Source organism: Schistocerca gregaria, chromosome 3, assembly GCF_023897955.1.
Source record: "Schistocerca gregaria isolate iqSchGreg1 chromosome 3, iqSchGreg1.2, whole genome shotgun sequence".
Taxonomy (NCBI): Eukaryota; Metazoa; Arthropoda; class Insecta; order Orthoptera; family Acrididae; genus Schistocerca; species Schistocerca gregaria.
Window position 1 is genome coordinate 628,103,169 of NC_064922.1, and position 24,519 is coordinate 628,127,687.

Consider the following 24,519-nt stretch of genomic DNA (forward strand, 5'->3'; position numbering starts at 1 on the left):
GCTAAAACAAATTTATGACAGACATTGATTCCTTGTCATTTAACTACTATCCTGACTCTAACACTGCTTGGAAAATTTTCATAGTGCTTTGCATTAACAAGTTAGGTAACCTCCCATCAAATGAAATAACAAGTTTACTGTTAGCACTCAAAATTAATTTATTTCCATGACTCATTTTGAGACTATAACCTTTCATTAGATACATTTATGTGGATTAATATGACATGTATGTGTCGTGTTAGAACTTTGAAGTAACATTTGGCACTTTCCAGTAGAAGACGATAAGAACAAAAGACTATTTTTTCACCACACAGTTCACAGTTTTGTGGGAGTTTTTGATTGAAAGACCAAACAAAGGTATTTTTTATTTTCAAGCAGAGTTTTGCATGACCATTCAATAGAGATCCCATAATAGTCTAGTCAATTTTCAGTGATATGTACTAACAGATACAATAAAACATGATAAATAATCATCGTCCAGTAGTGACTGGGTAATGTTGCTGCACAGCAGTGGCAGGCAATATGGGGCAGGGTGGTATATTCAGTTGCTGTTGGAGTCCTGGTTATTCCTCATGTTTTACTGTCTCTGTTAATACGTATCACCAACTCTAGTATAATCTTAGACTAATACGGGGCTGCTCTACAGAATGGGCACAGAAAATTAACTTTAAAAATAATTTTGTTTGTATCAGGAAACAAACAAACATTTTTCACTGACAATGGGCATCACATGGAACGTGATAAGCAGCATGTGTCTAGGCCCATACCAGCTGCACATTGTAGAACTGAAATTGCAGCTATTTTCTAAAGAGCCAGAGAAAATTCGCTGCACAACTCTTAGGAGATATACCCAGTGTATACATACAGTATATACCCTCTACAACAATTTACTAATTATTACTATGTTAAATTGGTTGTTTGTGTGTGTGTGTGTGTGTGTGTGTGTGTGTGTGTGTGTGTGTGTGAGTGAGAGAGAGAGAGAGAGAGAGAGAGAGAGAGAGAGAGAGAGAGAGAGTAGTTCAATGGCAGAGATAGATCACAGTTTTTATGACAGAACTGTGGATAGTTTATATCTAGTACATTTTATCTCTAAGTAATGGCTCAAGTAACACATTGTGGCAACATGTGCATTTGAACATATAATCAGAAGTGTGGACTATCCTTGTGCCTATGTGATAGACCACCTAGCAGGCTGATCTTTGGTTGTTTAACAACTTTATTTTTAGTTCCTTGATTTCTCTGTCTGTTACAGTAATAAGGTATATAGTACTTATACAGTTTTTATTCAATTGCGGATTATAGTACCAACGAGTGGCTATCCCAATCATGGCAGACGATAAGCAAATCATGAGGGGAAACACTTCACCTGCTAACATGAACACTACACCTACAAGACACTTATCAAGGGTTTCAGAAGACCTTGAGACTATTCTGTAATCGGTGTTAAACTTACTGGCAAGTGCCGAGCACTTCTCATTTTATGCAGCTCAGGGACAGTTTGTCACCAAGGTGTGTTGCACCTCCTGCACTACATAGTAAATTCATCACAGAACCTCATCTTTGGTTCCAGCTCCTTGACCCTTTCTTCGAGACCTATGGCATCTCAAATGACAACATGCAATTCGTCTTCACTACTGGAGCATTGCACTCTCAAACTTTGTAGTTGTCGTTATCGAATGTTGTGCACAGCACACCTCCTGGGGGTGAATATACAAAAATCAATAACAATGTGTTTCACTGAATGTGCAAACCTAGGAGCATCCTCATTTAACAATGCTTGCAAAGCAAAAATACTGATGACAAATCCTCTTCGGTTTGACAAATCCCCTTCAGTTTCCTGGTGTCACCTGTGATCACTGGTTTCCATGACCTATGTTTCTGACACCATGATCAAATACATTTGGATAATTCAATTACTTTTTGCAGTAAAAAGCCCAGATATTTCCAGTAGTTCCTCACCTTTTGACTTGCAATTACTGATCGCAGATCAGCTTTATCACGTCCTGTCACTCAATGACGGAAGTTGGACCCCATACAAAATGGACAACACAGCATCATGGGTATGGTTACGGCTGCCACTGCTAAAGAGCAGCAGCTTCCACTTGCAGAACAAGTGAATACACCATGAAGCACCTTCGACGATTTCCGATGGTTCCAAGGAGCTTTAATCAATCCCAGCAACACTCAATCTCCCGGATGGCGTAACATCAGCCAGCATGCAAATGCGTGTTAGTACTGTAGAACACATAGCCATGTGATTACCCAAATGCGGACAGCAGTAAAATAAGGTATGACCAATCACTCCACTGAACAGTGCCTACTCTCTACTTTGGGCAACTCTCCCTCCACTAAAGGAATATGTACCACTCAAACTCAACCATGTGACAACAACGTACTCTCTCATTTTGGCAATGTATCTGTCTCAAACACAGCTGACGGGGTTCTATTATTCAAAATGTTCCTATGTCACATCAGCTACACATCAAGACGGCTTACAAGTTGATTGATTTAACTGACACAGGGTCAGATGTCAGTGTCCTCCTTGCAACATCAAAAAACTGTTCATCCTTAAAATTATGGCTCACAGCAGCAAACAATTCGAGAATTCCTATGTTTGGTCATCAAGATGTCATTGACAATTTAGTATTCTCATGGAGTCTTCAATGGACTTTCAAGATCTGTGGTGTCATTGAGCCCATACATGGCGCCTATATTCTCTGCCACAACATAACTTGTGTCCATACAGGAGGCTACATTTGACATGAACTATGAAACTGTCCATGGCCAAATGATAACTCTATGATTAGCTTCCATGTTGGCAACAAACACACCCTCACCCACGAGAACTTGAGCATGATCAGTGGTAGGCACAAAAACACCACTGTTAAACAAACTCCTTACCCTCCTGTCCAGTATTAGTGATCCAATTTCAGAAGTTACAATGCCGGAAGAACACAGGATAAACATTCTCATGAACAATGAGGCCCTTAGTGGCTGCATTTCAGACAGTGCTGCCACACTTGTTACTGCTCAAAGACACTTACGTCAATTCAGGTATGACTTAACTCACGGTAAGACCATGGATGCAACAGAACACCAGTCTTCACCACAGTTCCAAGTACAACACGATCATGTCTGTTGCACCCTAATTTTGCGCACAAAACCAGATCGCTATCCTGTTCCACACTTACATGATTTTACGGCTGCTCTGGTGGGCCTCAAAATGTTTAGTGTTGCCATTTGGCCTTAAGAATGCTGCACAAATGTGGCAATGTTTCATCACCAAGGTCCTCCATGGCCTGAATTTTTGCTTTGAGTACCTTGACGACCTGTTGATTTTTTTCATGTGCTTTAGAATTTTTGAAAGGCTATCCAATTATAGATTGAAGACAGTGACGAATAGGCAGTGGACTTTTCTGGGATGTCAAGAGAGTCCAAAAGATATTAAGGCCTTAAAGATGGACTTACTTCAACTGATTCTCCTTCCCAATACATATTAGCAATTGCACCGTTTCTTATGCAAGGCTAATTACTAAGGTGCCACCTGCCACGTGCAGCAGCAGTCCAGGCCCTGCTCAGTTCAATGAGACATAAAATCCTCCTTGTGAGAAACAGTACTTCTTGTTCACTCTCTGGATTTAGCACGACTATTGTGGTCTTCAACAATAGCCAGACTACTAAAGTGTGGTGCCCAATGGAAGGTAAAAAGGTCATGGCAGCCCCTTGATTTTTCCCCTGTAAGTTGCCTGATGCACAGACTAAATGTTGTGCCTACAAACGTGAACTATCAGTCGTCTACGAAATAATTATATATTTCCGAGCGCAAGTTGAGTTGAGGCACTTCACTTCACTTCACTTCACTTCACTTCACTTCACTTCACTTCCTTTAAACTACATACCTGTTTCTTTGATGTTTAACAACCCTCACAATTCCTTCTCTCCTCAGCAGTTCTGCCATTAAGACTTCATCGTGCAATTCACTACCAACTTCTGTCACCTGTGAGGAGATGACAAAGTGTTTGTCAACTATTTCTAAGGGATCAACGAAATTTCTGCAAAAGTGGATCTAATTCAGCTAGTTGCACTACAAGAAAAAGACAAGGACCTACGCGAGTTCCTTACAAACCAAACAATGGGAAAGCAGCTGAAACAGTTACCTATGGACAGTTTCCTCATCTGGAATGAGGTTTCTCAGGGCTGATCCAGACCTTTCTACCTTACAGTCGTAGGAAACAGGACAGGTTTTTGACACAACCTCACACAACAATTCAGATGGTAAAGGACAGATTTGTTTGCCTGGGGGTAGGTACAACATGATTGTTATTTGGGGTTAACAGCCTGCTTATCTAGCCAGTCGGATGTCAGATCCATATGCCTCTTGGTTTCTTTCGAGAACCAACATGCCGTTTTCCTCATGTTCACATAGACATCTTAAAGGCCATTACCCGTGCTGCAAAGACTGGGGTATATTCTCGCGGCTACTAACAGTTCTACGCACTGGGTTGAAGCCGCACCTATTATGGACATTTCTGCAGTGACAGTTGCCCAAGCCTTTTGTAACTAAATGGATTTCAAGTTTTGGGTGCCCGACAGATGTGACAACGGATCGAGGTCAACAATTTGTGTCTTCTTTATTCAATGAAGTAGATACTTTATTGGGTTCGCTCATGATCGTACCATCATCTATCATCCGCCAAGCAATGACATGGTGGAATGCTGGTGCAGGACACTCAAGTCGGTGTTAATCTGTCACAAGTCTTCCATATTGACCATCTCACCATTGGTGTTACTTGGGCTGCAGATTGCATTCCATACTGACTTCAATGCTTCAACAGAAATGGGGTAAGGCGAAATCCTAACACTTCCATCAGATTTTTTCTCCAAGCTGCAAGAAAGATACCCTGAAAATCCTTCCTCATTAGTACTACAAATGAGGAACTGAATTTCAAATTTCCAAACTACAAAGGCATCTAGCCATGCAAACCCATCCGTTTTCATTCGTAAAGAGATAACTCACTGTACTCATACTCCACAAGGATGTCATTAAAGCATCCTTGCAACCATATTACACTCGCCCCTTTTTAGTCTTACAAGCAGATGCTCACACAATGATGCTACTAATCAAAGCCAACCAAACTGGATTTCCACTGAACAGGTTAAACCAGTACATCTACTCCTGTCAGATGTCATTACACAACGGCTGTCTCTCCTTCGGCTTACACCTGCTTCTAGACCTGCCCCTGCTGACAAAGTCTCTACTCCACAGGCCCCACCTGGTGCCCAACTATCATCATCAATAGAGTCAGCCACTCCACGACAGCCTTGCTCTACAGGAAGGGGGCCTTAAGGAGACACAAGTATTCAAACATGTAATGTAAAGTGTAGACTATCCTTGTTCCTAAGTGATGGACTCTGGAAACTACCATAGAAACTTGCAAATAACTAGTGAACTAACTAATTAATTAATTTTAATTCTTGGTAAATATGAAGGGGAGGATGGATGTAGTGTGTGTGCTGGTGGGTGGGGAATGCTTGCACACACAGCCATGTGCACTCAAATTTAATAATGTGGGCTGCTGTTAAAAACAGCAAAGGTACTGTTGCAAATGTTGTTATTTAGAATGGACTCAGTTTTTTATGGTATTTTTTGTATCTTAGTGCTGACGTGTGGTGTTCGAATCTGATGTCAAATGATCTAACTGTCTGGTTTATGCTTAAGTGTTCATTGCTATAATGTTTCTTGCTTCTTGAATGGCGAGTAGAGATTTGTGTTATTTAAAATGTATTTAATCTCATTTTGGATTTTGGGTTCTGACAGCTTGTCCTGGGTTTTAATATTATGTTATTAACTCGGAAGAAATCTATAACATTTTGTACAAATATGTTGCTCTATTCACGGTTACAGTCCTATCACCACTGTCAGCATTTACTATGAAAGCATCTGCATTTTCAATGTTATTACATATGTTAATATTCTTTTGAACTTGTGGCTTAACATTATAGAAACAATCAGTTAGTTGAGCTTTGAAATTTGGTGGGTCTTTCTTTCAATGTTGTCACACTTTTGGCATTTAAAATAAATGTTTTATTTTAAAAATGGCCTGTGGTATTTGGCTATAGTATTTTATCTACACTATAGCAGTGTGTGTCTGGTAAAGTTTGCCGCCATAAAGTGTGATAGATGTAGTCGATTTTTCAATGTTACAGAAATACAAAAGACAAGATGATGGCACATTAAATACAACAAACTAAAAAACTGGCTCACAAAGGAAACTGGGACACCTAGCAAATTATAATGAAGACAATTTTAAAAGTGATGAAATTTTGCTGAATGGGTGATGGTTAATGGAAAGACACGGAAATGCCTAATTTTGTTGCCTGAAGTAACCCTTTGCTTCATGACAGTGAATGCAAAAACCAACAATGACATTGAGGGCAAACTACATAAGATTTGTGGTGTTCACTCAGCCAAAAATTTTGATTTGCTTAGACACAAATGTCCTAATATTGTATGGGAAGCATTTAGTTGAGTAATGGGTCATCTAGCCAAATTTGATGAAATAAAAACCCAACTTTCTAGACAAGTAAATTGGCAATGATCATGTAAACTCTTAACGAGTGGCACTAGATAATAAATGCATTCCTGTATTGAGCAATACTCTTGTAAGCAATGGGTCTTCATCCCTCAAATAATGTGGGCATAGATAATCACATTTCTGCATAAACTGCAAAGAGGGATGACACCTGTTGTTATTGTGGTCTTCAGTTCTGAGACTGGTTTGATGCAGCTCTCCATGCTACTCTATCCTGTGCAAGCTTCTTCATCTCCCAGTACCTACTGCAGCCTACATCCTTCTGAATCTGCTTGGTGTATTCATCTCTTGGTCTCTCTCTACGATTTTTACCCTCCACGCTGCACTCCAATACTAAATTGGTGATCCTTTGATGCCTCAGAACATGTCCTACCAACCGATCCCTTCTTCTAGTTAAGTTGTGCCACAAACTTCTCTTCTCCCCAATCCTATTCAATACTTCCTCATCAGTTATGTGATCTACCCATCCAATCTTCAGCATTCTTCTGTAGCACCACATTTTGAAAGCTTCTATTCCCTTCTTGTCCAAACTATTTATCATCCATGTTTCACTTCCATACATGGCTACACTCCACACAAATACTTTCAGAAAAGACTTCCTGACACTTAAATCTATACTCAATGTTAACAAATTTTTCTTCTTCAGAAATGCTTTCCTTGCCACTGCCAGTCTACATTTTATATCCTCTCTACTTCGACCATCATCTGTTATTTTGCTCCCCAAATAGCAAAACTGCTTTGCTACTTTAAGTGTCTCATTTCCTAATCTAATTCCCTCAGCATCACCCGGCTTAATTCGACTACATTCCATTATCCTTGTTTTTCTTTTGTTGATGTTCATCTTATATACTCCTCTCAAGACACTGTCCACTCCATTCAACTGCTTTTCCAAGTCCTTTGCAGTCTCTGACAGAATTACAATGTCATCAGTGAACCTCAAAGTTTTTATTTCTTCTCCATGGATTTTAATAGCTACTCCAAATTTTTCTTTTGTTTTCTTTACTGCTTGCTCAATATACAGATTGAATAACATCGGTGAGAGGCTAAAACCCTGTCTCACTCCCTTCCCAACCACTGCTTTCCTTTCATGTCCCTCGACTCTTATAACTGCCATCTGGTTTCTGTACAAATTGTAAATAGCCTTTCGCTCCCTGTATTTTACGCCTGCCCCCTTTAGAATTTGAAAGAGGGTATTCCAGTCAACATTGTCAAAAGCTTTCTCTAAGCCTACAAATGCTAGAAACGTAGGTTTGCCTTTCCTTAATCTTTCTTCTAAGATAAGCCGTAAGGTCAGTATTGTCTCATGTGTTCCAGTATTTCTAGGGAATACAAACTGATCTTCCCCGAGGTCGGCTTCTACTAGTTTTACCATTTGTCTGTAAAGAATTTGTGTTAGTATTTTGCAGCTGCGGCTTATTAAACTGACAGTTCGGTAATTTTCACATCCGTCAACACCTGCTTTCTTTGGGATTGGAATTATTATATTCTTCTTGAAGTCTGAGGGTATTTCGCCTGTTTCATACATCCTGCTCACCAGATGGTAGAGTTTTGTCAGGACTGGCTCTCCCAAGGCCGTCAGTAGTTCCAATGGAATGTTGTCTACTCCCGGGGCCTTGTTTCGACTCAGGTCTTTCAGTGCTCTGTCAAACTCTTCACGCAGTGTCGTATCTCTCATTTCATCTTCATCTACATCCTCTTCCATTTCCATAATATTGTCCTCAAGTACATCGCCCTTGTATAGACCCTCTATATATTCCTTCCACCTTTCTGCTTTCCCTTCTTTGCTTAAAACTGGGTTTCCATCTGAGCTCTTGATGTTCATACAAGTGGTTCTCTTATCTCCAAAGGTCTCTTTAATTTTCATGTAGGCAGTATCTATCTTACCCCTAGTGAGATAAGCCTCTACATCCTTACATTTGTCCTCTAGCCATCCCTGCTTAGCCATTTTGCACTTCCCGTCGATCTCATTTTTGAGACGTTTGTATTCCTTTTTGCCTGCTTCATTTACTGCATTTTTATATTTTCTCCTTTCATCAATTAAATTCAATATTTCTTCTGTTACCGAAGGATTTCTACTAGCCCTCGTCTTTTTACCTACTTGATCCTCTGCTGCCTTCACCTAGCTTAGCATTATGTCTACTGGGATGTAATGGTATAACATATAAAAGTCGGTTAGTACATACCCTCAGCGTCTCAAAATTAATTCAGTTCAACACGCTTTCTTCACCTCCTGGCTGATATCCACAAGTCCATGAGAGTGAATTCATAGCGATTTTCAGATTTTTTTCAGTCGATGTGGTTGGTAGTAGTCAACCCTCTTTCTGAAGCCAAATTTGCACTCAGACATGACAGTAGAAGCAATGATGATTGTATGTTAACAAAATCTCCATAGTACTGTCACAAGCAATCATTTCGATAATGGCACACTGTTTATCTCACCAGAATATGTATGACTCTTAGGTGACCAAGACACCAGCTGAGACAGCACTTGATGCTCTTCATATAGGACCACTCTCATGAACAGTTAATGTCTTGTGCAATAGCTACATGGTAGGCAATCCTGGGGCCTGTTCTCACTCCTTCATACAGCTTCCTCACAAACAACAATTGCTCCCACACAAATACAATTACATGTACATGGTCCTTCATTAGACATCCAAGATGGTGCCCATCAAGGTGGGGGCGACTTACGCTGACTTCGTGTACAGTGGCCACCATAATGGCACCCTCAGCACCAACCAATTTTATTACTTCCACCAACAATGCCTTTGCCTTTGTGTGCAGGATGTAAACCTGCAGCATACAAATTCACTTCTGATATGGCTTACCTTTTTACCTTTCCTCAGTCCCAGTCACTGCATCTGTGAGCACCTAAAGCCTTCATGAGATGGGAACATCTAAGTGGACTATGCCAGCACCACTGTTGTTGCACTTGAAACTCAGTCATGCTGGTGGAAGATCAACACATCACTGAAGGCAGTGAGCTTCTAGAGCTGGACAGTGTTGACTCCAGTTCCAACCCCAATGAGGCACCCTGGCCAGTGGCACGAAACAGTACTCTTTAACTGGAATGATCAACATACTGAAGCCTCTCAGGTGATCCAAACAAATGGTAATTGTGTAAAGTCACTTTCCTTTCAACTCCATAGATGAAGCACAAACTGAGGCACTCCTGACAACACCTGCTTTTTCAGGAAGGAAGGGGCGTAATATACAAAGATTTCCATCTGACAGCTGATGGAGGGAGCACAACTATGAAACGTGCATGCCACAGTTGTAAATCTTCCAGAACATTACACAGCTTATTTCCTACTCATGCTTGTAACATTAAGCCCACTGTAACCCAGTCTGGTAACTTTGCTTTTGTTCTAGTTCCACTAAATCCTCCACAACAACCTCCTACCTAACTGACTACTGACTCCATCCACATTCTATTGCTTCACTTACACTGTACATCCAGTCTCTTTTTTTGGTCATGTATCATACAGTATCCCTACTACATCTTACTATTCCCAGTGTTATAACCCCAACTCTGCAAGTCATCCTTGTGTACTATCGTATTTACAGTTTTTGTGTCTGTTTTTTGCAGACAAAACGCAAGTGCTCAATACAGAGGCACATATGCCAAAGGATCTTTCAGCCAGGTTCTTGCATTATGCAAGAGTTGTGAATAATGGATTACCAGATGCATAAATTATGCCATTTTTACACCAAATTTATAGTACAACAATTCTCTCTTCATCTACGTCCACATCTACATGACTACAAAGCAACTCACAGTTAAGTGCCTAGTACAGGGTACTTCAAACTTCCTTCAGACTATTTCCTTATCCTTACTCTCTAACAGCACATGGGATAAACAAACATTTAAATCTTTCCAAACGAACTCCAATTTTTCTTATTTTATTATGATGATAATTTCTCCCTATGTAGGCTGGTGACAATAATACATTTTTGCATTCAGAGGAGAAAGTTGGTGAGTGAAATTTTGTGAAAAGATCTCACTTCAACAAAACCTGCCCTTCTTTTAATGACTGCCATCCCAACTCACTCAATCATTAGGAGTGTTGTCAGTACTAACAATATGTGTCGCTTTGGATCGGAAGAGATTCTGTCTGGTTTCGGGCGGCTCGCTGAAGTAGTAAGGACTGTCAGTCTTGCTTGCAAGATGAAGGTGGAGCTCACTATCTGCAGCATATCAACAGAACCGACAGTGCTCTTTTGGTACAGAGCTGAATGGGGGGCCCAAATCAAATGCCTAGGTATTTCTGTGAACGAGTAGGCTGCAGAATCTTCGACTTGTGCCATTAGCTGGTGTGGTTTGCACATTCCGCTTAATGGGTCAGGAGCTCACTACACACGGGAAACGGGCCATGAGTAGTACGGGCTATGTGGAGGGACACAAGCAGTTTTTAGGTTAAAGGATCTCAGTAAACTACAGAAAACCCATCAGCCTAAAAGTGTGCAGGGCAAATACAGGAAGGTAGACCTAACAACAATCAATACTTAGTTGTAAATTGTTGTAGCTGTGTTGGGAAACAACCAGAGCTCCAAGAACTCTCAGAAAGCACTGATGGTCAAATTGTTATAGGTATAGAAAGCTGGCTAAAGCCAGAAATAAGTTCAACCGAAAATTTTACAAATGACCTAAAAATGTTCAGAAAGGACAGATATAGTACAGTTGGTGGTGGAGTGTTTACTGCTGTCAGAAATAGTTTACCTTGTAGTGAAATTGAAGTAGATGGTTCCTGTGAGTTAGTATGAGTAGAGGTTATACCTGACAACTAGAATAAATTAATAATTGGTTCATTTCATTGACCTCGTAATTCAGATGATACAGTTGCTCAACAGTTCAAAGAAAACTTGATTCTTATTTCAAATAGGTACCAGACTCATACAATTATATTTGGTGGTGACTTCTATCTACCCTTGATATGCTGGTAAAAATACATGTTTAAAGCCAGCAGTAGGCATAAAATGTTGTCCAATATTTTACTGAAAGCTTTCTCAAAAACATTATTTTGAACAATTAGCTCAGCATCCCAGTTGAAGTGTAAATGTTTGTGAAAACCTACTTGACCTCTTAGCAACACATAATCCTGAGCTAACAGGAAGTATTATGATGGATACAAATGCTGAGACAGCAGCTCCACTCTTAGCAATTGCATAAAACCGCTCGCTCACCAAAACTTCCATACCTTCAGTAAAATTGCACACATCAAAACCAATACCCAAGAAAGGAAATTGGTGAAATCCACTGAATTACAGATCCATATCACTAACTTTGATTTGGAGTAGGGTTTTGGAACATATACAGTTTTCAGACACTATGAACTACCACAAAGAAAAAATATTTATTGCCAAATAGTCAGCATGGATTCAGAAAATATTGTTATGAAGTAATGACTTCTATCGACAGGGGATGTCAAATTGATTTCACATTTTTAGATTTCCAGAAGGCTTTTGACATCGTTCCTCACAAGCTGCTTCTAATAAAATTGTATGCCTATGGAGAATCGTTTCAGTTGTGCGACCGGATTCGCGAGTTCTGCCAGAAATGTCACCATTCGTAGTAATTTATGGAAAATCATCAAGTAAGACAGAAGTAATATCTGGCATTCCCCACCGAAGTGTTACAGGTCCTCTGCTGTTGCTGATGTACATGAATGACATAGGAGGTAGTCTGAGGAGCTACCATAAGATATTTTGCACATGATACTGTCATTTACAGTCTTGTAAAGCCCTCAGATGATAAAAACTAATTGCAAAATTATTTAGACAAGATACTTGTATGGGGCAAAAAATGGCAATTGACTCTAAATACTGAAACTTGAAGTCATCACTATGAGTATTAAAAGAAATCTGATAAATTCTGGTTACATGATAAATCACAGAAATATAGCATCTGTAAATTCACCTGTGTACTTGGGATTACAGCTACAAATAACTTAAATGGAAAGATCATACAGATAATGTTGCGGGTAAACACTAAAGAGACTGCTTACACCATTTCTGTCAGCCCCTTCTGTAGTATTGCTGGGTGGTGTGGGATCCGCATCAGACAGGACTGGGGGTGGTGGTGGTGGTGGTGGTGGTGGTGGTGGTGGTGGTGGAGGAGGGGACAAGGAAGGGCAGCTCGATCTGTATTACTGTCTGAAACAGACGAGAGAGTGCCATGGACATGATACATTAAATGAGGTAGCAATCATTAAAATAAGGGTTTTTCTCATTGTGGCAGGATCTTCTTGCAAAATTTCAATCACCAACTTCCTCCTATCATAGCGAAAATATTCCATCAGCGCCCACCTACATACGGAGAAATGATCATCATGATAAATTAAGAGAAATTAGATGTGACACGACAGTCATTTGTTGTCATTTGGAGAGAGAAGTTTGATCCTGGGTCATGTTTAAAGGGAATGGCAACCAGTGACGCCGGCTCAGTCAGGCAGTGGGCGAGAGCAGAAAGGCAGATGGTGGCATGCGAGTGATCAATGGCAGATCAGTCCATGTGGACCCGTAAGTCTCAAATGGCTGATTGTTACATGATGCCACGACGGTTTAACCCATTCCAGCGCACGCCTTTATGACAATTCTTTATCCACGTTTGTGTTACACACAAACACAAATTAGTACAAGAAAGTATGATATGCAAGTGAAAGAGACGTTTGACACAAATCAGCTGAGACACTGACATAATTCATATAATTTTTATATCAAAAGATGTTAAATATACAAATCTGCAATATGTGCAATTTACTGAATAATTTATAACTTTTGAACCAATGCAGGTACAGAGTAGAACGTATGCTCATTTTAAAGGTCTTGTTGAAACACGACAACTAACATACTTGCATAATCTGCCGCACAGTGGCTGTCATTGTACACATTTCAACATCATTCGTTTGTGATATTTGTAGTTATTATGATATGTTGTCTTTATTTATTATTAATTTTTGCATAGTTTTGCACATGTCTGTTTATCCTTTGTTTATATGTGAATTCTGATCAGCACATCAGAAAAAGTGCTTCATACCTGTATGGAACATGGTGCCTTATAAAGAACAGTAACATCGTTTAGTGGCACAAATGGACAAAAACTATTTACGCACTCTGCAAAGATAATTAGAAAGCAATGAAACATACTTCTAGGAAAACAGCTACAAATTTGTGACATAGATTTTATTTTATTTTTTAAATGAGAATTTGAGCATGCGTTTAATGGTGCATACAGAATTAAGATTGGTCTTCTATGTAAAAAGTTATGCAAAAAACTGGTAATCAATGGGCAGCAGTTATGTGATGTAGCGCGGGGAATTTTGGATCGAGGGTATTTAAGCGGAGCTGACACAAAGCTCCAGGACAGAATTCTGAGCACCTTTGCCGATGCTGGACCTGTGGTGCTTGGTGTGACACTTTGGTGTTCGTTTTTTCAGTTCCAGCATGTATTGAACTTAAATTTTGCGTATGTGCCCAAATTGAAGATAGAATGTTTCACAAAAAATCCAGTCTTAAGGATATTTTCAGTATGGAACACAGTAGGGACTCATGTTTTACACGCATTGTGTCTTTTGGTGCCTGTTTTTGTATGCAAATAGGACTTTGCTGCAAAATCGTAGCTGTGGGACTATGTTTCCATTCAAGTGCTGGCACACTTGGCTGCTAAAGTGTTACTTTTCACTCTGTTTATTTTTGAGCCTTCCAAACTGTGTTTTGAGATACCAATGGGACTTAGTTTCTGATACAGTCAGGTTGGACCCTAATTATTTTCACCATGTTTATGTGATTGATTCTGAAACAGTGCCACTGGACTTTCACTGTGTTTAAACCAGTCATGACTTCGAATATTCTGTGTCATCAGATACTTTGTAATTCATGCTAGTGTTGAGTGAATTTTAGTTCATAAGGATTAGGCATTGTTTTAGCGAACTGATCAATTTACTAAATATCAATCGATGTTCCTCAGAATTCATGAACTTTTATTAAAATTTATAGCATGTTCAGTATCGCTATGAGGAACTAAAGCAATAATTAAAATGGCACGTAAGTGTTTGAAAGGTACCACCAGCAAATTCAGCTTTGAATAAAAACTTAGGAATTTTAAGGAACTTAATGCATGCATTCGATTTGTCATTTGACTTAAATCTCCTAGACTGTACCCTGGTTTACTTTTGTATTTGTCGTTCAGCAGCATCAAGAGTGTTTTATTTATGCAGTTTAACTGGTTGTAAGAAGGGTAGAAGATCACCCTCAAGTTAGACGAGAGCCAGAGGGCAAAAGCATTTGCAGCCCCATTTCATTCCGCTGACCGTCACACAGAGCTCGCACAGAAAGATTTTAAGTGCTTGTTTTTCCAGTTATTTGAGATAGGAACAGTAGAGAAATAGTTTGAACATGGTTCGATGAACCATCTGCCAGACACTTAATTGTAAATTGCAGAGTAATCATGTAGATGTAGATCATATCTGTGATACCCTCTCCCCTATTTTGCGATAATACCCATCAAGCTGTCCTCCTCTGGACTTTTTCGATGTCGTTCATCAATAATAGTCCAGTGAAACTGTCAGAAAAAAAGCCTGTACCTTCCAAAAGGTGGGGTAGAAGATTTTATTTTTTTCATATTGTTGGAAAGGTTACAAAACCAAGTTTTGCCAACAAAATTTCTCTTGGGAAAACTTTCTGCAGTCAAAAAACTTCGAAAATTTCAGACTTTTTTCAGTTTTTTTTTTTTTTTTTTTTTTTTTTTTTCCAAAATCTCTCAGTTTCATTTGCTCCTATCGCTTTAACGTCTAGTTTCTTTTTTAAAGAGCACAAAATTCTCTACAAATTTGGCTCTTACCATTTTTTTCTCCTCCCAGTATCTAAGGCACTACAGTGCATCAAAAAATACCAATTTTTCAAATTTCGAGCCAAGTGGCAAATTACCTAATTTTTGAGCACTGTTATTTAAGTTTCTATTTGTGTTGTATAAACATATTACTCATCATGTTATTCATTGGAATTTACCATCTCACTCTGCTGCAGGGCCAGGACAAACAGCATTGTATTCAGTAACTACAAACACATTCACGTCGGATTGCGTGAACTTTATTTATGTTACAATATGTAATACGATTGCATGCAGGTGCCTTACATTTTCTACAGTTGATTGACGTTAATGATCGGTTATAAGAAAAAGTATGTAGGAATTGTTCTTTAGCGGACAAAAGCGTATTTATTCTTTAGCAGACGGAAGGCGATTATCTCTGGTGATTGTTCACAGCGCGCTGACAGCTATTAGCACACAGCAATAAGGGTCCTACAGCTTGGAGTCGCTTCCATTCAGTATATGTTGTGGTGCTGAAAATGAGTATGTCTGACATGAATTTGTGTTCCATTGGCGAAAAAACTGTGGTGAGTGGTGGACACAATGTGAAAAAGAAGCCGGCCGGTGTGGCCGTGCGGTTCTAGGCGCTTCAGTCTGGAACCGCGTGACTGCTACGGTCGCAGGTTCGAATCCTGCCTCGAGCATGGATGTGCGTGATGTCCTTAGGTTAGTTAGGTTTAAGTAGTTCCAAGTTCTAGGGGACTGATGACCATAGATGTTAAGTCTCATAGTGCTCAGAGCCATTTGAACCATTTGTGAAAAAGAAAGGACTGAGCACACTTATCGATTGTAGTGCTAAACGAATGGAGTCTGCCCACACACATTTTTTGAAAACGCTCAGTGAAGTGATGTTGCATGAAGCATGCTACAAGAAGTACATTAATGAGAGAAGGATAGCAGCTAGCTTTCGACATCCTCAGGAACCAACAGGCGTGCTACGTCAGTCGCAGGAAAAAAGTCAGTTGAATTTCAAAGAGAAATGCTTTTTATTTGCAAAAGGGAATTCTGATGACTTTTTAACCAAGCAGTTAAGATTGCCATATGCCAAACAAAATTTTGTTTACAAAGTAATGAAATTGGAAGTGCAATCGACAGTATTAGAACAGGCTAAACGACGTGGTGATGAATTTGGTCAACAAGTGATAGAGCGGATTCAAAATGTAAATGATTTGGTTGCTGCAGATGGGTGATACCACAGATTTTGCAACAGAAAGTTCTTTCACCGTGTTTCAGCTACTGGACAGAATCGAGGTTACCGACCTGCAGCACAAGTAGATTAAGGCATGGAGGCTATATTTGCCTACCTGGAAACCAATATGGAAGAGTGTCAGTTTTCTATGGATGATCTGTTAGAACAAATACCCACATCACCTCGTCCTGATATTCGAACTGTCAAGGTTCGCCTTTTCCAGAAATATGGCAACGCTTTGGTGATAGCTGAAACAGCTTCAAAGCCAGGCAAAAGAAGATGCTGACGTTATGATTGTAACATCTGCCATTTCAAGAACTAAAGATTTTGGAAGTGTTGTCATTGTAGGAGAAGATGTCGACCTGCTTTTGCTCATGACTGGTTTGGGGTAAGGCACTGAAAACTTATTTTTCTTAAAGCCAGGAAGAGGAAATGCAGAAGACAAGTGGTTTTCCACTGCATCTCACAAATTTGACAGTGAATATATTCTGTTTACACACGCCTTTAGCGCATGTGATGCAACATCTGCTTTTTGTGGTCAAGGAAAAAGTAAGCGCTACAATATTGTTGCGAAAAATGAACACCTAAGCTCAGCACTTTGCATGTTCAATAAACCACATGCCACCCGTGAAGAAATAATAACAGCAGGAGAACAGGTTAATATCACATTGTATAGTGAAGGTGTCGGCAGTTCCCACACATTAGACCATTTGCGGTACCAGCTATTTGCCAAGTCTGCCACAAAAAGCAAACTGAATCTTGCACGGTTGCCACCTACACAAGATGCTGCACAATATCATTCGTTGCTAACTTACCAACAAGTCCAAAGTTGGATGGGGAACTGGAAACCTCCTGATAAATGCGGCTGGAATCACAGTGACCACGGTCCTATATTCATTATAATGACCCAAGATCCAGCACCTGAAGCACTTCTTCACATTGTTTCCTGCTCATGCAAGCTGAACTGTGGCGGAGCGTGCTCCTGCAGAAAAGTGGGTTTGAAATGTTCTTCAATTTGCAAGAAATGTATTGGGGTCAACTGCGAAAACGTGCCAAAATTTTTATATGAAGACAGTGAAGAAGATGTTATGGAGGATGTTGAGGAAACCACTGACGAAATCAATGAACTTGCTGAGGCTGACTCACTGTTTATAAAAAGAGGTCAATCTGGGATCAACTCTATGTACAGACCCTGAATCCGTAACTCAAGGTATTTCTGGTGACACTGAGGAACCTGGCCCATCAAAATGTTGGAAGTGATGCTCATACCTGTCTCAAGTGCGCTAAAGTGTGATATTACAAGTATTACACACCCAGAACTGTCAACATTTTTTAGTAACTGACAATGCATTTTAATTGTAATAAATGCTACTTATTTTTAATGTCAGCTGTGTGGCCTTGATACACAAGAATAATTACCTATCCTACCTGCCTCTCCTGTGCTCTGACTTTGCCTGTCTCCTACAGCTGACAGCCTCAGCTACTTATAGCGAAGTATCAGAAATAGGCGACACCTGCACAGGGAGGAAAGGAGTGCCACAGCACTTAATACCTGCGGCCACCACCAGAACCGTAATCCCCGCCACCACCACCTCGAGATCCTCTATCAGAGTATGGAGCAGACCGGCTTCCACCATAACCACTAGAACCACGAACTGCACCTCCTCCATAGCTTTGCTTGTAGCCAACACCGAATCCGTCAGACTGTTTTCCACTATTGTAACCATCATTGGACCATGCACCACTGCGTCCACCACCACCGCCGTACCTGTCACCCCCTCCCATTCCACCACCCCCACCCCACCTATCTCCACCACCCATACCGCCGCCACCACCTCCCCATCTGTCACCGCCACCACCACGGCCATTCTCCCATGGATCAGCACCTCCCCAGCCACCACCTCCACCGCCACCAGCACTTCCACCCCAGTCACCACGTCCTCCGCCCCAGCCACCACTTGCACCACCACCAACCCCACCTCTGCCTCCAGCTCCACGGCCTCCTGAAGCATCACCTTTGGGTAAGGCTTTTTTGACATCTATGTGCTTCCCACGGATCTGGTGATTGCGACTCAAACACATTTTGTCAACTGGATCATAATCATCAAATTCTACAAAAGCGAAGCCACGCTTCTTGCGAGTCTCCTTCTCAACGACGATTGCAGCAGAGACGACAGTGCCATACTGTTTGAAATAATCGCGCAGATCGTTTTTTTCCATTTCTTCCTTAATTCCACCAACAAACCACTTTTTCACAGTCGCTCCCGCTTCTGGCCTACCAATCTCCGTGCGAGGAACAGCTCTTTTCGGCTCCACAACACGACCATCAACTTTGTGTGGGCGAGCATTCTGAGCATCATCCACCATATGTGCTCTGGAGTAAGTTATGAACCCAAACCCTCTCGACCTCTTCGTTTTAGGGCCCTTCATAACCACCACATCAACTATTTCATTCCATTGTTCAAAATGTTGCTTCAGGGACTCATCAGTTGTTCTGTAGTCCAAGCCACCAATAAATAGCTTTCTAACATGCTCTGGCTCGCCGTGATCATTCTCACAATCCATATTCACCATCTTGAATGAATTTTTCTTTACTGGGACAACTTCTACCTACAAATTCCCACAGTACAAGTTTCCCTACTTCCCTAACGATGCTACTCCTGCCGCTTCAAAATGCCTATTGCACTAATAATAGTTCAGTTTCCTGAGACAATTTGTGTGTGTGTGTGTGTGTGTGTGTGTGTGTGTGTGTGTGTGTGTGTGTGCGCGCGCGCATGTATCTTATTACCTACCTAATTAGGTTGCCTGTTGCACTAATAATAGTTCAGTTTCCTGAGACAATTTTTGTGTGTGTGTGTGTGTGTGTGTGTGTGTGTGTGTGTGTGTGTGTGTGTGTGTGTGTGTGTATCTTAATGATGAATTTTTATATTTATAGTTTTACAAATACCAGGGCTGAGGTAGCCCATAGTGAACTTCAGGTAGTGATGTAAGAATCACAATAGTTGGGTGCCCTGCAATCCTCATGTTGCGTACAGAGAAATTGAATACCTGAATGTGAGGTGGTAAATTCCAACATATAGCATGATGTATAATGTATTTATACTACACAAACATAAATTGAAAAAAATAGTGTTCAAATATAAGGTATCTTGCCACTATGCTCAAAATTTGAAAAAAAAATGGTATTTTTTGACGCACTGTAGCATCTTAGATACTGGGAGTAGAAAAAAATGGTAAGAATCAAATTTGTAGAGAATTTAGTGCTCTTTAAAAAATAAAATAGACATTACAGCAATAGGAGCAAATGAAACTGAGATTTTGAAAAAACTGAAAAAAGTCCAAAATTTTTGAAGTTTTTTGACTGCAGAATGTTTTCCCACAAGAAATTTTGTAGCAAAACTTGGTTTTGTAACGTGTTAAAAAAATAAAATCTTCTACCCCACCTTTTGCAAGGTATATCTGCAATTTGACTGGACTACAATACTATCGGGTAACAATCAACAGCATCAGTAAACAGATACGGGCTAGTGATTATGATGACATTGTGGTGATGTTGGTTACTAAAGCAATTAAATGCATCAAGAAGGCTAGGACAATATTTATGCCAAAGAGGCGGATAAGCATTTGTTAGCATCTGAGTTAGACAATGGTGGATACAGAGGAATTGTGGACCAAGTTTAACCTGACTATAAACAAATAAGTGGATTCAGGGCAGAAAGGACCCAGTGTGGTTTAATAATCAGATTCAGAAAAAGATGAGGAAACAGCAATTATTGCACTCTTGGTTCAAAAAAGAATGCACAAATAAAAAATGGGCAAATGTTAGTAGAAATTTGTGTGTTTGGAAGATGATCAATGTGCAAAGCATGCAACTACTTCCACCATCATACCTTAGCAAAAGATCTTGCTGACAACCAGAGAAAATTTTGGTCATATGCAAAATCACTAAGCAGGTTTAAGCTTCTATCCAGTCACTCGCCGACCAGCTCGGTGTGGTTATAGAAGACAGCAAAAGGCAAGCTGAAATTTTAAATTTCATGCTTAAGACATCATTCACGCAGAAGGTTCATACAAAAATACTGTCATTTGACTGTCGCGCAGGCTCCCGTATGGAGGACAGAGAAGACATAGGCATCCCTATCACAGACGAGCAACTGAAACAGTTGAAAACAAACAAATTGCTATGGAATCCCAATTCAGTTTTACAGACAGTACTGTGCTGCACTGGTCCCTTACCTGGCATGCATTTATCGTGAGTCTTTCATCCAATGAAAAGTCCCAAGTGATGGGAAAATAAGTGCAGGTGAGTCCTGTATATATGAGTGGTAAAAGAATGGACTTGCATAATTACAGGCCTACATCCATAACATGCTGCAGAATTCTTGAAAACATTCTGAGCTTGAATATAATAAAGTTCCTTGAGACAGAAAAGCTTCAGACCACAAAACAGCACGGATAAAGAAAGCATAGCTCAGGTGAAACTCAGCTAACCCTTTTCTTACATGATATCCTGCAAACTGTGTAGGTAGGTCAACTGGAAGATTCCCTATTCTTAGAATTCCAAAAAGCATTTGACATGGTGCCACACTGCAAATGAATTAGGTTCCCAGATATGCGAGAGGCTCAAAGACTTTTCAAGTAACAGAATCCAGTACATCGTCCTCAACAGCGAGTGTCTATCAGAGGTAAGGGTGTCATCAAGAGAGCCCCAGGGAAGTGAGAAATACAGCTCTTCCTCTCTATAGGTGTCAAGATCTGATGGACGGGCTGAAAAGCAATTTATGAAAGTTTGCTGATGAGGCTCTTGTGTACAGAAAGGTGTCATCATTTGAGTAACTGTGTAGAAGGATACAAGGTGATGTAGACAGAATTTGTAGTTGGTGTGATGTATGGCAGCTTGCTCCAAATGTAGAAAAATATGAATTAACGCAGAGCAGTAGGAAAAGAAAAATTCTGTAACATTCGAATACGGCAGTAGCAGTGTGCTGCCTGACACAACCACATCAATTAAAAATTTGTTAAAAAGCGATATGAAATGGAATGACCATGTCAGGTTCGTAGAAGGGAAGGCAAATGATTGACTTTGTTTCAGTGGGAGAATTTTGGAAAAGTGTAGCTGATCTGCAAAAGAGACAGCATATAGAACCACAGCGCAAACCATTCTTGAGCACTGCTCGACTGTTTGCAATCCCCACCATCTGCATTCCTCTCCTAACTGCATCTAGTATATATATCATTATCAAATGTGATATTGTTTTTTCAAAGTGCTCGCACATTGCACCCTGTATTTATCTATGTGGATGTAAAAAACAGCCTAAAGACCACATCCTGATTGGCTGGCACATGAGGGCCCACCATTAATTTGTGAGGCAGATTCAATTCAGGACTGGCGGGCCTCACCATGTCCCAGAAGTCAGCACTTTAACACATACGGCTATCTGTCACCTACCTAGTATTTCTAATTTATCTAAATCAAAAAATGGAAACTCCAGGCTGCAATATCAACAATATTAGGAAAAGGATAGGTTGCAGCTTGTCGTAAAGGTAACAGGCCGAGTTGTAGACAGGCGTAACAAAATGACTGTTACACATTTAGCTTTCAAGCCAAAGCCTTCTTCAGATAAGAAAGAACACACACACACACACACACACACACACACACACACACACACACATTCCCATAAGCATGCACACTCCACCACACATGATCGTTCACTCCGGCAGCTGCCGGCTTGCTTACTTATGGTGTGTGTGTGTGTGTGTGTGTGTGTGTGTGTGTGTGTTCTGAAGAAGGCTTTGACAAAAAGCTAAATGCATAACAGTCTTTTATTGTGCCTCTCTGAACTCAATGTGTCATTTTTATGGCAAGTAGCAATCTACTGTTCTCCTAACAATGTTACTTTATCTAAATTATAGTTTAAGGCTTGACATTTACTTGCATAGTCATTCTGGCTTCACTGTAATACCGCAATGCCTTTTTTTTTTTAATTGCAAAGAAATTTAGTTACATTATCCACTTAGCGAATATCAAGATGGATTCAGGAAAGGGAGGTCATGCACCACATTTAGAGCCTGAAAACAGTAATGGAAAAATATTTCTCTAAGGATCTGGAGTTAGTTCACCTAGCAGAACTGTTTGACATTTTGATAGAATTTGAGTTGACTTTTAAAACAATGGAAATTATTAACTACGCTTACATTGGAGAACTGAAGGATGGTATTAGAGTCAATAGACTTGCCTTTGCTGATGGTTTGGCTTTTCTGTCAAGAAACAAGGAAACCACTACAGAACAGATAAACATTGTGAAGAAAAACAAAGAAAAACCTGGCCTTCACATTTCATTCAAGAAAAATAAGTACATAAACCAACCAACATCCAACCGGTACTCCATCACTTAACAACAGAGTAAAGTAAAAAAAAAGAAAACATGGACACTTTCAGTGGAAGAAAAGCCAACAGCAGATGAGAGAAGATGGCTGCTACTTTTTGTAAGATGCATGTCCTTCACAAGAAAAAGGCAATTTAAAGAAAAACTTAACTCAGGCACTGTTAACACAGAGGTCAAAAACCAAATGTCTCAACAGGTGAATTCCTCATAAAGATAGGAAAGGATGGACAGAGAGAAGTCGAAAAACCTGAATGCAAGATCCTTTGGAAAATAATTGGTCCAAGCATAATAGATAGAAAGTACAGACTTTGAGGAAGTAAGGAGTTATACAGGGATCATGAATAGCTGATTGAATCTATAAGGAAATAATTAAGGAAATAATGACTGAAGTTCTATGAACATTTGTTCAGGATAGATACAACCCCACCAATGAAACATGAAGGACATCAGGGACAGAGAAGTGAATGAGGACATCACTAACTGTCAAAGTACAGATCACTGATCAACAACTTAAAAAAAAAAAAAAGAGGGGGAGAGAGGGAGGGGGAGAGAGGGAGGGGGAGAGAGGGAGGGGGAGAGAGGGAGGGGGAGAGAGGGAGGGGGAGAGAGGGAGGGGGAGAGGAAGAGAGAGAGACCTTCCCATTTAATGTATCCTCTGTTGCAGCTTTTTCCAAACCATATTGTTGGATTGTCTCCCCAAACTATTTAAATTTTTTAACTTTCTATTTTTGGCCATTAACTGTTTTCAGAAATTTTAGCACACCTTTAATGTTTGTTGAAAATTTGGATTTTTCTGCAGAAATTCTTGAGTCAGTCTCTTGCCGCCAATTCCTTCTAAAAAGATTAACTTTTGTTATAACAGATGTCACATCTTCAGCAAATTCATCTGCAAATGTGTGTGATTCTAGTTTCTTCTTCCAACTTCATTGGTGAAATTTTATCCACTCAATTTTTTCTTCCTAATTATCAGATTTTCTAGAATACAATTAAAATCAATTAGGCACATGCCATCACCTTGCGGTACACCTATGTTTATTTTGAAGGGCTATGAGATTTAGATTAGCCAATGTAGGCTTTACACCAAATTATTAGAATATTTTATCTATAATTTCTGTGTCAACATAATCAAAGCCCTTTTTTAAAATGACAAACATTACTACACTACGTTCTGAATTCAGTAATCTGTGGTGAATGATTAACTTCAGACTAAATATTTGTTCAGGATCTGTCGTCCTAAAAACCACCTTGACATTCACTTAAATGACTGTCCTGGGGTGTTTCTGCTTCTGTTCAGCTCAATCTTGGAAAATATTTTATATGCAACTGATAGCAAAGAAATTTCTCTGTAGTAGTTAATACCTTTTTAATGCCTTTTTATGCAGTGGACGTATAACATAATCTTCCACTCTCCGGGATTTTTTCCATTTTCCAGATACTAGTTTTAGCTCACTTTTTTTAATTCCAGCTTACTGGTAACTTCTG

The 24,519-nt window shown here is 40.0% G+C and overlaps 2 protein-coding genes across 2 annotated transcripts in view; both read right to left on the reverse strand.

The window, feature by feature from the left end:
- Positions 1–24,519, reverse strand: part of LOC126353882 (nucleoprotein TPR-like) — a 342,294-nt gene that overhangs the window by 91,409 nt on the left and 226,366 nt on the right. The window lies entirely within an intron of this gene.
- Positions 18,077–19,318, reverse strand: LOC126353883 (heterogeneous nuclear ribonucleoprotein A1, A2/B1 homolog). The gene has a single exon (XM_050003087.1). The coding sequence runs from the start codon at positions 19,220–19,222 to the stop codon at positions 18,194–18,196; it is 1,029 nt and encodes a 342-aa protein (XP_049859044.1). The 5' UTR covers positions 19,223–19,318; the 3' UTR covers positions 18,077–18,193.

What these genes read in the sequence shown, in the direction of transcription:
- LOC126353883 (XM_050003087.1), bottom strand. Translation starts at nt 19,222, where the DNA reads ATGGTGAATATGGATTGTGAGAATGATCACGGCGAGCCAGAGCATGTT.